At 35.6% G+C, this 13,953-nt stretch overlaps 2 protein-coding genes across 2 annotated transcripts; one reads left to right on the forward strand and one right to left on the reverse strand.

Moving 5' to 3' along the window:
- Nucleotides 1-279: 279 nt before the first annotated feature.
- Nucleotides 280-702, reverse strand: LOC145800857 (uncharacterized). Its single transcript, XM_082890608.1, has one exon. It carries the CDS (start codon nt 700-702, stop codon nt 280-282), a length of 423 nt encoding a protein of 140 aa, XP_082746734.1.
- Nucleotides 703-12,783: 12,081 nt separating this feature from the next.
- LOC114305893 (uncharacterized) lies at nt 12,784-13,719 on the forward strand. The gene is made up of 2 exons (XM_028251028.2): nt 12,784-13,387; nt 13,502-13,719. Exons 1-2 carry the CDS (start codon nt 12,784-12,786, stop codon nt 13,717-13,719), a joined length of 822 nt encoding a protein of 273 aa, XP_028106829.2.
- Nucleotides 13,720-13,953: the final 234 nt, after the last annotated feature.

The raw sequence follows: 13,953 nt of genomic DNA on the forward strand, positions 1-13,953 counted from the left end.
GGTCCAAAAAGTAGTAAGCGGTATACTTTCCTCGGACACACCCATCTGATGGTAATCCGTTCTGAGATCAAACTGAGAGAACATGGTTGCCCCCTTCAACTGATCAAACAAGTCATCAATTCTAGGTAGCGTATACTTGTTCTTGATAGTCACTTTGTTTAGCTCTCTGTAATCTATGCACATACGGAGAGTGCCATCTTTCTTGGAGACAAAGATCGCAGGTGCTCTCCACGAGGAGTTACTTCAACGAATGAACCCTTTTTGAAGCATCTCTTCCAGTTACTTCTTCATCTCTACAAGCTCTTTAGACACCATTCTGTATGCCGCCTTAGAAATCGGTGCAGTTCCCAGCACTAGGTCAATGCGAAATTCTATTACCCATTGAGGTGGAGGTCCAGGTATCTCCTGAAATACATTCTCAAACTCACGTGCCACATCTACCTCACTAATATCCTTCTTAGGGATTTCTACCGAGTACAGAAAACTCGTCATCACCGACTCTTCTCCATGGCTAGAAGTGTGGATAAGTCGTGGCATACCAGGAATATCTATATTTACAGTCTTTCTAGCACAATCTAGAGTCACAAAGTGTTTTCGTAGCCAATCCATACTCAAAATAATTACAAACCCCTCAAACCCTAACACAATTAGGTCCGGATACAAGACTTTGACCGCAAAATCAATCTCAAAATCTTTACACATCTCATAAAGAGTAACTGCCCCTCCTAAAGAGGTCTCAACACGAATAGGTCTAGACAATGAGGTAGTTACAATATATTCTCTTTCTATAAACTGTCTAGATATAAAAAAATGAGAGGCACTAGTATAAAAAAGTACTCTAATGGTTCTTGAAAAAGATTAAAAGATACCTTACTGTCATCACCTTCAAGTTAAACATACAAGAAGAATTCGTTCATAAATACTTAGAATAAATTCAACCACCAACCTAAACAAGCTAACCCACGCTCCCACAATCCAAGGATCACCTAAACTCTCACAAGTCTAGGGTGGCCTAGAGCTCTGATACCAAATTGTCACGCCTCAAAATTTGGACAATTAAATATTAAATTAGGACTAAACGTTTAGAACCAAACTGTTAATCTACTAGGCCTTCGAGTCAATCTACTAGCCATTGCTACTACTGAACAACTACCCTGAACCAAGCCCCCAACACAATCACATGTCACCAACAAGGCTTTCAAAGACTTACCATTCTAACTCTTCGAGAAAAATGAAAGTCCTCACCCTCATCGCCGTTTTCCCAAACCTTCATCCATAAACACCATACCACTGTGACCCTGCACACATGTCACACCCTAACTACGGGTTACATACTCGACCAACCCTTCCACAATCCCAGAATTCGTTCTTAAACGTTTTTGTACCCAACTGGGGGCTTATTTGGAAGTTTTGCAACCTAGTCGGGTTCAACCTTGTTCGTGTGGGAATGGGTAATACCGTTATGAGAAACAAGAAGGCCAGATTTTGAGGGCCTTGGGAGAGTCGAATTCTCAGACCCCTAGTGGGGAATTATGCATTTGTTTCAAGTGTGGCCAGTTAGGATACATTAACAGTTCCTGTCCGTGGCTTGTGAGCTCTTAAGGTATTTTAGGTTTGAGAATAATCAACTTTAGCGGTCTAGAAAGGGATGGTGGTGGTGGTAGTATTAATGGGATGATGTTGTTTTGACTATTCTATTTTGTAACCGGTGGGTTATCGTTGTAATCATTAGGTTCTGTTATGTAACCAATGTATTTTTGGGATGTTGAGACATTATAACTACTTATATATATGTATTTTTTCTTGTTTATTTCCATGAATTGGGCGGATTAGAGCATGTAATGACTCTAAAGTTTTATTAAAATGATAAGTTATTGTAGAATCGAAAAAATTTCGTATTAATGCACATTTATGCTTGTGATTTGGTTTGAAAAGGTGATAGCTTATGAGCTATAATTTGAAATGAAAAAGAGTTGTTAAGGGAGGTGTGTTTTGGTCAGAATTACTATGGGGCGCGAACAGTTATACTTGTCGGGTGTACATAATTTCATGAGCATTTCTTATTTGGTCTTATATGCGTAGTAGAGATTTTGGTCTACTGTCATGGGAGTTCCTCGAGAGTATGTGAAGTGTGCGATTGGCACTAGGTTTTATACATATAACACAATGTTTTCAAGGATGAATAACATATAGTTGCGTTAGGTATAGGCTTGTACCTTCATGGTAGGTAAGGTTATCGGATCTTCATATTTTTTGATTGGTTGTTTCTTTTGAAAGGATGTTAGTCCCTTATCAAAATTGTGGTTGTTAGCATCGGTGGGTGGTGTGTTGTAGGCAACTGGTAATATATTCTGGGCAGTAGTATAGTCGATGTTTCCTAAGTTTTAGGACTCTTTTATTATGTTTGAATGCGGAAGGTGCGTACCTCAATTCTGGTTAAGTTAGGTAGTGCTGTTGGAAAGGGTTGGTCGGGTATGTAACTCATGGTTAGGGTGTGACCTGTGTGTAGGGTCACAGTGGTATGGTGTTTATGAATGAAGGTTTGGGATAATGGCGAGGAAGGTGAAAACTTTCGCTCTTTTGGAAGAGTTAGGATGGTGAGTCTTTGAAAGCCTTGTTGGTGACTTGTGATTGTGCCAGGGGCTTGGTTCAGGGTAGTTGTTCAGTAGTAGCAATGGGTAGTAGATTGACTCGGAGGCATAGTATTTGATTGTACTCTTGTTACGAGTAACGAATAGAATGTGGATTAAAGAGTTGACCTTACTGGTCACTGAGGGATGGAGGTGTTCTGCTTGCTGGTGTTCGATTCGAGTGGTTACGTAGTAACGATGGTGTTGTAGCGTGGTAAGCCTTTATTAGTTAACTTGGTACGAGGGAACAAGTATGTGAAATTCGTTATTGTGAATTGGGTCGAGGTTATGAGTACATCCACAAAATGAGGGATTCAGTGTGGGTGTAAAATATTGTGCATTAATTGAGAAGGTTTCTACTAGTATGGTGTGTGGTGATGTGTGGTCCGTATGTTGTTGTTAGATAATGAGTAGAAAGGAGTCGAGCATAGGGCAATTCTAGGAGAGTGCCTTGATAAGGCAATAGTGCGGTTAATGATTGAATTGGGTAGTTTAATGTTCGATAGTGCTAGATCACTTTGGTGTGGGTGTTTGTCGTCTAGTTTGGATAGTGGAACTCTGAGTGAGGCAGTAAGATTGTGTAGAGTGAGTGATACACTCTGTCAGAGTTGTCTTAACTTGTTCAGTCCTTGTGTGCGTGGTGTAAGGCACTGGTGTGTGCGTTGACTTGAGATGGTATATTATGTTTGACTTGAAAAATTCGGTTAAGACTCAAATGTGAAGCAAGGATGTGCATGCCACAGACATACGTGTGAGGAGTGGATGGAAAATCAAAGTATGTAGTTTAACTTTGAAGAATCTGGAGTGATTCATTGAACCTAAGAGGTTGTGTATGGAACTCCATTTTGGAGTTGGCGAGGTTGGGCAGGATGTTGATGATTGACACAAAGCTGGGTGAAGTTAAATGGTATGCTGGTGTTTAAAGACTGGTACGGATGAATAATATTGGATAGTTGATTGGTAAATACTTGGATTGGTTAACATATAATCACCTCGGGAATAGGTCGAAATTATGGATTGGGTAATAACGGTGTCTTGGTGTGGAATGTAAGTCCCACATGGACAGTCGGAAGGTTGTTTGAGTGTTAGTAACCAGTTTGGGATTTCTGTTGAGAACCTTGGTCTTATAGGCACTTTGCGCCATTATGTGATTAGTGGGTGTGCAATTTCTTCCCTTGTGTTATTGCGTTATTGGCATTTCTGAAATTTACAGGGGTTCTCATTGCGGAAATTTTGTTTTGGGTATTGTAACACTACCGTGGGTGTGATGGGTTTGTTGGATGACTATGTTGTGATTTACTCGAGGAATTTTGAAGAATAATTTGGAGGAAAACCAAGTGTTTTGAAACAAATGGGATAGATTAAGCATTTTCTTTAACTTAAACTGAATATCTTATGCCATGTGTTGAGAAGTCACATTTTGATCTAGTCTAAGTTGCTAGTTATACGTTGTATGTCCTTTGGCAAGGACTTAGAATTGTCGGGCATTAATGTGCCATAACGTTATTGATTATTCGTGTTTAATTTTATGTTCTCGTTCTACGAGAACTGACCGAAAGCCTTGTGTGCGAATGGTCTTCTTTTCCCTATGTGGGGGTGTTAAGCACTCGGTGGTGATTTGAGTATGGTAGGTAGTCAAGTCATGGTGGATATCTCGAAGTGCGGGTGTTATTGAAGTCGTTGTTCTTGTTTTATAAACTGCCGCGAATTTTGCTAGTTGGGGACGTAATCATGTCAGTTCCTTATTGTTGAGTTGAGTCTTGTGAAGCAAGACATTTTTATTAATTAAGGTATCATGGGAACATCTCGGGGTTGAGAAAGCAACTTGGGAGCGTGAATTAGAAGTTCGTAAGAAATATCTAGACTTATGCGTTGGTGTTTGAGTATATGTTGAGATTTTGATTATGTTAATGAAATGTGTTAAAACATTGTATATGTCGAATATGTTTCGGAAAACGCAAGTTTAATTTAAATACATTGTATATGTTGTTTAAGTTTTGGGGATACAAATTTACCATAAACATTGAATATGTTTTGAAAATATGAGATACACGTATTGAAATTGGTTAAGCTTCGGGAGATACGTATTGGTAATATATGTTGAGATGTATATTATGGACTTTTTCTTTTGTGAAGGGATTGAATAACCAGTAGGTGGGTTATGGTAATGAGAATTGAATTGTAATTCACTATTGAAACTTGTGCATCGGGTTAGTAATAATGGATGACCGAAGAATGAGTCACGATGATTGAAATTGATAGGCTATCATAGTAGGGAATAGTTTAGTGGGTTTGGCATTATTTTAAAATTTCGGGGACAAAAGTTTTTAAGGGGGGAAGGTTATAGCAATTTTGATTTTGACCTGACCTTTGTTGTATTCCGGACTCGGGTTCCATGGTTTGATGTTGTTATCCATGTTTTGTTTTTCTTCATTTGTCTTTAAGTTTGAGTTTCAAAAAGTGCTGGGTGTGTTTAGAACAGGTTGGTTGTTGGTTGGTCTAGATTGTTGTTGCCCAGATTTTGGTTTTTTCGCTCGAGCGAGGCTTCTTGCGCTCGAGCGAGGCTTATGAAATTTGCTTCTTCTCTCAAGCAAGGTTTCTTGTTCTTGAGCGAGAATTGAGAGCCCTCAGGTTTCTTTCCTAGATGCAGAATTTCTGGGAAGGTAAAGTGCGTCGTTCAAGCGAGCGTGTCCATCTGTAAAACTTCTGAAGCCTTGTATTTTGTGCTTGAGCGACGCTTCTTGCGCTCGAGCGAGGTCGCTTGTTGTGTCTGGTTGCTCGAGCGAAGGTCGCGTATATTAGTTCGTAGCAGAGAATTTTTACATCACTTTTTGATTTCCTTTCTCCTAAAATTCCTAATCCGGCACCCTCTCTCTCTACAAATACTTCGAGATCCAAACATCTCTCAACCCTAGTCCCTTTGTTAAAGAGATAGAGCATCTTGTGGGCTTCCTCTTGATCCAAACAAAATCGAATTTGGAGTATTTTTGAAGTTCTTCATCATCTCCTTTGAGCTCCTACTCTTGAGGTAAGGATATTCTACACTTTGTTATAGTTTTTAACTTAGTCATTCATTGTTATGTATAAATGATAAGGTTTGGGAGTGATTTGGGTGAAGTTAGGGTTTGGATCTAATTTGAAAGAGGGATTTCTATGTTGGGTTCTATGAATGAAAATGGGGTTTTGAATATAAGGCTACCTTGGGTTAAAATGGTAAATTTGGCCTTGAGATTGATATTTGAGAAAGAGGGAAAATTTGCCCTAATTTATGCTGAATGATTATTTTATATAAATAATGAAATTGATTTGGGAAATGTAAAATTGGGAGGATGTGAGAATAAATGGTGTAGTTGGATTTGATAAATCACTCACCTATAGGAATCTGATAAGTTATCTATTATAAAGATTGAATATCTGTTTAGAAATATCTATATTGGGCTATCGGTGAAGAATAACTATGATTGTTGTAGAAAATGCATGAGAATTTAGTGAATTGAAACTAATCATTTAAATTATGTCATTGAATATGACGGTGTGATTAAATACATTATATATGTGTTGTGGATAGTCATTATATATGGCAATGCTTTAAACACATTGCATATGTATCATTGTTTAGGAGGAGATAGGGGATGGACTCTATTTATAATTAAGTTGGCCGGAGTGTTCAGGATGAAAGTCCCGAAATCTTGTATATAAATGGGTGCCGATTCCCTCAGATAAGAATTCCGTAAAATGGCATAATTGAGTATATATAGGTGTCGATTCCCTCGGATGAAAATTCCGAAAATGGGTGTCGATTCCCTCGGATGAGAATTCCGTAAAATGACAAAATTGAAGTGTTTGAATAATAGTTGTATTGAATTGTGAATCACTGAGTTGTAGTCTCATTTGGATTGTTTAGATAACAATGAACTTGTCTCATGAATTGACTCGGAATTAATTGAATTAATATGAATTGAATAGATGGAAATGGATTGAGATATGGGTATTAGTATTGAATGATCATGGAAAGAATGTAAATTGGTTATGAGTGTAGAACATTTATCTGGCACTTATGTCTTAGTTAAACCTTATATATTGTGTTAGTCTATCTCTATTAGACTTTGGCTCACCCTACTTGGGAAACCATTTTCAGGTACTTGTGATATGTTTCCCTCCAAGGACGTAGCTTGGAAGGACTTAGGAGCTGGAGGCTCTACTTTGTTATTTTGTGTTTAAACATTTATTCAAGCCAATGACTTTATATGTATAAAGCTTATGACTCTCATTTGTTGTAACCAGGTTATGTCTTGGAAAGATGTAAGCCTGTGGGGCATTTATTTTGTTATTATTAACATATGATATATGTTGTAGATTTAGAATGAATATCTATGGATGTATAATTCATATAACCCCTGTTGTAGTATAAACTCTGATGAATGAAGTATATTATTTCTAATATGTTCATAGATCTTATGGAATGGATTATTTGTATTATTTTTTTGAGGGGGGCGTGACACAACTAATCAAAATAATTAAAATCAATCAATCATCTACATGCAAATACGAAATCAATTCAATATTAAATAAATAAAAATAAATAAATAAAAATAACGAATTAAATATAAATCAAAGGAAGTAAGTTTTACACTCACAATAATTTTTTTGAAAATCAAAAAAATATTTAAAAGATTAATAGAGCCACCAAAACAAAATTCTAACCCTTTTCTTCTTTTTTTTCTTTTCTCCTCTTCCGTCGTTTCTTTTTCACGCCACATACAACACTCTATGTTTTGATTTCTCTCTCTATCTCTCTCACTCTCTCGGCTCTCTCTGAAAATTCTTCCCCAAAAGGTGATTAAACCTACGTTAATATTATATCTAATTGACTATTATATTATACTATATATATAAACTTAAATCTAAATATATAATAACCTAATTTCCTATTATATTATATTATATAAATAAATCACAAATATAACATATATAAATATAAATATCTTCTATAAAACTTATATCAGTAATTTCCTTTATATATATATATATATATATGAAAATATATAAATATAAATATTCAAATTAATTATATATAATTAACTAACACATTAAATTAATTAAATGTCACATTAAATTCTTATATAACTACGCAATTAATAAAGTCAAAAATAAAATCAAATAATAATAAATAAATAAAGACTTTTGAAAAATCAAGGTCACTACATGTCACCCACTAACTTCATATCCTTAATTCTTGAACCTCTTCTACACAAGTTCATACCTCTGTCGACAGAAGAATTCAAATTTATGGTGCCAACACATGCTTATTTATTCTTTTAAAATACAAATATAACTAGTCATTACTAAAATTTCACATCCAGTAATTGTTAAATAGTTTTTAAATTCAATCATCCTTCGTCAAATCGTTCTAAAGTTTAGATTTGGATTGCAAACACATTACGTTTACATTCCACACTAATATATATATATATACACACGTGTGTGTCTTGGTGTTCATATGACTTCAGCATTAAATTGTCCAATTAAAAAGTGTTATAAATTTTGGAATTGGATTTTCTATTAGTATATTTCTTATCCTCTATTTTATAAATGTTTCTCTACCGCATAGTATGACTTAACAGACTCGGGGTTTGATAAAGAGGGAATTTGGAATAGGGGACAAAAGAAAAATGGGATTGGGATCAGTAAGTTTTCAATCTATAATTTTTTGTTGTCTCCTAATAAATATTCTTGACAAAGAAAAATGTGCTCCTATTGTGTGAGACATAGTTCTAGTTTTTCAGCTTTAATGTATATTTTAGAAATAATATTTCATGTTGGGTAGTAAGTCTTGAATATGTTTCATGTTGCTTGGCCTTCCTGGAAAGCCCATGCTTTGGGCAAGAAGCCCTTACCAATAATTCAACACTTCCAACCTTGACCAATTTCTCAATAATAAATAAATAACTTCTCAAATATTATTTCTCTGAGACAACAATTACTTCTTGAAACTAAAGCTTAATTAGAGCATCGTAGCGTTTTACAATTTTTTTTAAACGGTAAATTACACTCACCTCCCATTAAATTTGTGTTAACAATAGCAAACCTCACAAATTTTACATAATGTATGAGATGGTGGTGGATCCCCTTTTAGAGAGGAAATCATATGCATATTATAATTAAAGAAGAAAATGACATAAATTCATACTTTCTGAGTCATAACTAGCCAAATCAAACCAAACCAAACCAAACTAAATCAAAGGCTCAAGTCCCATCAAATAGAGTCAGTTACATAAATTCTTCTTTTCCACTCGACTTTATTAATGGTAATTTTGTTAGTCAAATTAAGGAGATTCATATCTCTATTTATTATGCTAGCACACGTCAATCTTGATCTTTCCCTTCTCCTAACACTTCTTTCTACTGTCACTGTATCACATCTTTTGATTACTACCTCTGTTGGTTTCCATTGTATATTCCAAACCATCTCAATATATTATCTCTTAAATAATCTTCTATCGGTATTACTCCTACCCATTCACAAATATATTTATTCCTAATTCTATCTTTTCTAGTTTTGTTACACATCCACCATAGCATCCTTATCTTAATAACACTTATCTTATCTACATGTTGTTTCTTAGTTGCCCAACATTCTGTTCCATACAACATCGTTGGTCTAATAGCCGTTTTATAAAACTTTCATTTTAGTCTAGTAGTTACTCATTTATCGCACAGTACCCGAGACGCACTCCTCCACTTAAGCCACCCTGCCTTAATTCTATGGACCACATTCATTCCAATCTCCCTAGCCGTTTTGATAATTGATCCTAAATAACGAAAATTTTCACTCATAGATAGCTCTTAGTTCTCAATCTTCACTTTTCTTCTCATTCTATTATTAATGTTACTAAAATTACGCTCCATGTACTCTGTATTAATTCTACTTATCCTAAATCTTTTAGATTCAAGTGTTTCTCTCTAAATCTTTTAGGTACTCATTTGTCGCACAGTACCCGAAACGCAATCCTCCACTTAAGCCAACCCGCCTTAATTCTACGGACCGCATCTGTTCCAATCTCCCTAGCCGTTTTGATAATTGATTCTAAATAACGAAAATGCTCACTCATAGGTAGTTCATAGTTCTTAGTTCTCAATCTTCACTTTTCTTCTCGTTCTATTGTTACTATTACTAAAATTACGCTCTATGTACTCTGTATTAATTCTACTTATCCTAAATCTTTTATATTCAAGTATTTTTCTCTAAATCTCCAACTTAGTATTAACCCTTTCTCTAGTCTCATCCATTAACACGATATTATTTGTAAAAAGCATATATTATGAGACATCATCCTAAATATTTCTCATCAATTCATCCATAATTGAAGCAAAAATATCTCATGAGTCATACCTTTAAAAAAAAATTAAAAAAAAAAAATCATAACCAAACACACATGAGGCATAACTAAAAATCTCATGAGTCATAATTAAAATATAATATCATAATTAAAGAAGAAAATTAGTCATAACTAAAAAAAATAATATAACTAATGATACATATGATGCATTCATTTTAAAAGGTATATATAATAGCAATTACCATTTTAGATACTAAAGTTTTATTATTCCGCAATTAGGAATTAAGGTTATGGCGAGATTTAGTAAAGTGATTTGTAGGTGGATAATGTTAACCCGTTTGTGGTGTTATTGGTGTGGTGTTTGTTCCTTTTTGTGGTGTTAGTGCATGTTATAACATTAACATTAATTAACATCCAGACGTAACACTAATATAACACATAAAAAAAATTCTTACTTCACTTTTTCTAAACGTAACTCTCCAATATAATGCTCTAAAAACACATCTTAATGTAACACTCTAAAGTAATGTACACAAAAAAAAAAAAAAAAAATAATTATTATAACACTCTAATGTAACACACAAAAAAATTTCTTAGTGTATTTTTCTCAAACATAACACTCTAATATAACACACAAAAACTCCATAGTGTAACATACAAAAAATATTTATTGATGTACTTTTTCCAAATATAACGCTTTAATATAATACTTTAAAAAAACTCTTTAGTGCAACACTCTAATGTAACACACAAAAACTCTTTAATGTAACATTCTAATATAACATACAAAAAATTTTCTTAGTGTACTTTTTCCAAACGTAACACTTCAATATAACACTTTAAAAAAATTTCTTAGTGTAACATTTTAATGTAACACACACAAAAATTCTTTGGTATACTTTTTCTAAGCGTAATGCTCCAATGTGACCGGAAAAAAAATTCTTAGTGTACTTTTCTTAAACGTAACACTCTAATGTAACATTAAAAAAAAATTAAAAAAAATGTGAGATTCTTTAAACCATTCCAAAAGGAATACAAATATTCCTTAGTAAGTTTTGAACAAATGTATAATTTCAAACTGTGAGTGTTACGTTTGAAAAAAATATACTAAGGAGTTTTTTTTAGTGTTTTTGTGTGTTACATTGGAATATGTTATATTGGAGTGTTACGGTTGGAATTACACTGATTGAAGTGTTACATTTAGAAAAATGATACTAAGGAAATTTTATTTTGTTATTATTATTTTTTTATATTGGAGTGTTATGCTTGGAAAAAGTAAACCAAAGAAATTTTTTTTTTTTTAGTGTTACGTTGTTATGTTTGGAAAAAATACACCAAAGAGTTTTTTAGTGTGTTACGTTGAAGTGTTACGTTATTGGAGTTTGGGGTAGCCCCAAACCTCTGGAGCTCAAATACATTCAGAAGGATTGGAAGCATATGGGGCAAGGTGGTATTCTTGGATGATAATATTGGGGCACTGATATCATTTAGAAGTGGCAGATTCAAATTAGTTACTGATGTAATGGATCCGATTAATACAAGTATCAATCTAGAGTGTAAAGGACGAGTATATCCTATTCGAGTATTTGAAGAGCACGGTGCTGTGGATAATAGCCTCAGTTGTAAAGAAACACTCTCTAAGGAGCCAGTTGAAGCTGTCTGATCAAAAATCCATGGTGTAGTCCAACTCAGTCAAAAACACAAACTAGAGGAGCAAGATGGTGACATAGCAGATGACACGGCAAAGAGCGTCTGCTAGAACCAATAAGGGTATGACATCTGGGATGAAGGCTATGGATGAGCTGGCTGTAGAAGGTAGCTGGAGTAACACATCAGTTGTAGCAGAGACTGTAGCTTGCATTGGGAATTCAAATGAAGAAGGCACATGTGTGGCTGAATCACTACTGACAGTAAAAAGCCTACACCAGAGGAGTAATCATTTTGCCCAAAAAGGTGTAGAAGATCAGCTAGCTACAGATACCCTACAGAAGAGGGTTGAGTGCAATCAAGATCCTCAGTTTAGTCCCTTAGTTGGCCCCACAGTTGAGGATCATACCCTTACCTCAGGCTTTATTAAAAGCCTTAATAAGACTTCAAAAGTTAGGCCTGGCATTTGTATAGAGATTGCTATAGGCCATGCTCAAAGTGGGCTGCAGCCCAATGAGCCAAATCCCCAACTAAATCTGCTACCCACTGGGCCTTTTAATATTGGACCTAATACTCTAGTTATGAAGCAGTTGTGTGAAGCATCTGGTGGGTGTCCACAACCTAAGGCCAAGGGCACTTTCAGGCCATCATCTTCAGGATCCACCAGCAGTCGTTTAAAGAAAGGCAAAAGGAAAGGTACTAAAAGAGAAGGGATCAAACAATCTTTATTTGCAGGAAGATTTTCTAGATTTGCAAGAAGGGTATGGCACAAAGGGGCCGGCTCAAGCACTGGGTTCAAAAGAGGAATTAGAGCTAGATCTTCAACTATTCACTCCTCACCCAGTCACACATCAGAATCAATTCACACCTCCTCTTCAAAGGAAATTCTTCAAGAGGCTCTTGAAACACTTCAAGTAGGGGAAACCTTGGGGATTGACTACAAGGGCCAGGAATCTGAGGTTGTCAAGAAATTCATACTTATGGAGGAGCAAGATAAAGTGAGAATGGCTGGTGGTACTGCTGGTGTGGAATAACAAGCTTCCTGATGGGTGAAATCTGGAGTATAACTGGTATACATGAAAATTCTAAGTTAGAATGTCAGAGGTCTAGGAAGGCCTAGAAAGAGGAGGAAAATTAGAAAGATTTTGCATGATAAGGCAATAGATATGGCTTTGCTTCAAGAGACAAAGCAATCATGTGTTGTACACTTGAGGGTAAAAAGTCTTTGGCCTAGAGACAAGATGGAATTCATGACTGTAGATGCTGCAGGACTGTCTGGGGGATTAATTTGCATTTGGGATCTTGATGTCTTTCATCTCTCAGATTGTTGTAGCAGCAGGAACTTTATTCTCTTATCAGGTAAGGTTCACAATTTCTTTGACTGTGTTTTGGTTAATATCTATGCCCCTAATGATGTATCAAGGAGGCAGGCCTTATGGGTGACCCTGTTAAATTTGAAAACAATTTTTGTAAACCCATGGTGCCTTGGTGGAGACTTTAATGAAATTAGGAATGTGAGGGAAAGAATAGGAGTTTCTCGCAGGGATAGAGGCATGCAGGAGTTTAATGACTTCATTGATAATTATGAGGTGGTAGATGTCCAAATGCTAGGCAAAAAATTCACTTGGTGTAATACTCTTGAAGGGAAAAAGTGGAGTAGAATAGATCGATTTCTTCTTAATCCTAAATGGCTAGTGAGATATAAACTCAAACTATGGGGTCTTCCAAGAACTATTTCTGGCCACTGCCCACTTCTTCTCATGGAGGATGGTAGGGACTGGGGGCCTAAACCTTTCAAATTTCTGAATGCATGGACCTTACATCCAACACTGGCTTCCTTGGTAGAGAGCAATTGGGGAGATCTTTAATTGTCTGGACCTGCAGGATCCATCCTGAAGAGGAAATTACAGTCCCTGAAGTTGGCCCTAAAAAAATGGAATCAAGAGACTTATGGTAATGTTGCAAAAAAATTAGAAGCCTCTGAAACTGCTCTGCATGATCTTGATCTAAAAGCTGAAACTAGACCTCTGGATGAAGATGAATTGATGTTGCAAAGAGAGAAAAGGAATGAAATGTGGTCACTGAGCAGGAAGATGGAATAAGAGTGGCTCCAAAAATCTAGATTGGACTGGAATCTGAAAGGGGATAGGAACACCAGGTTTTTCTATGTCATGGCCACTAGTAGACAAACCAGGAACATTATCAACTCCATCACAGTTAGGGGTGTGAATCTTGAGGACCCAGCTTCTATCAAGTATGAGGTTTGGCTTCACTTTGCAAACCTGTTCAAAGATGATTGGAAAATGAGGCCAACTCTGAAAGGTGAATTCAAAAGT

Source organism: Camellia sinensis, chromosome 10 (genome assembly GCF_055761805.1).
Source record: "Camellia sinensis isolate YWXY chromosome 10, ASM5576180v1, whole genome shotgun sequence".
In the NCBI taxonomy this organism is placed as follows: domain Eukaryota; kingdom Viridiplantae; phylum Streptophyta; class Magnoliopsida; order Ericales; family Theaceae; genus Camellia; species Camellia sinensis.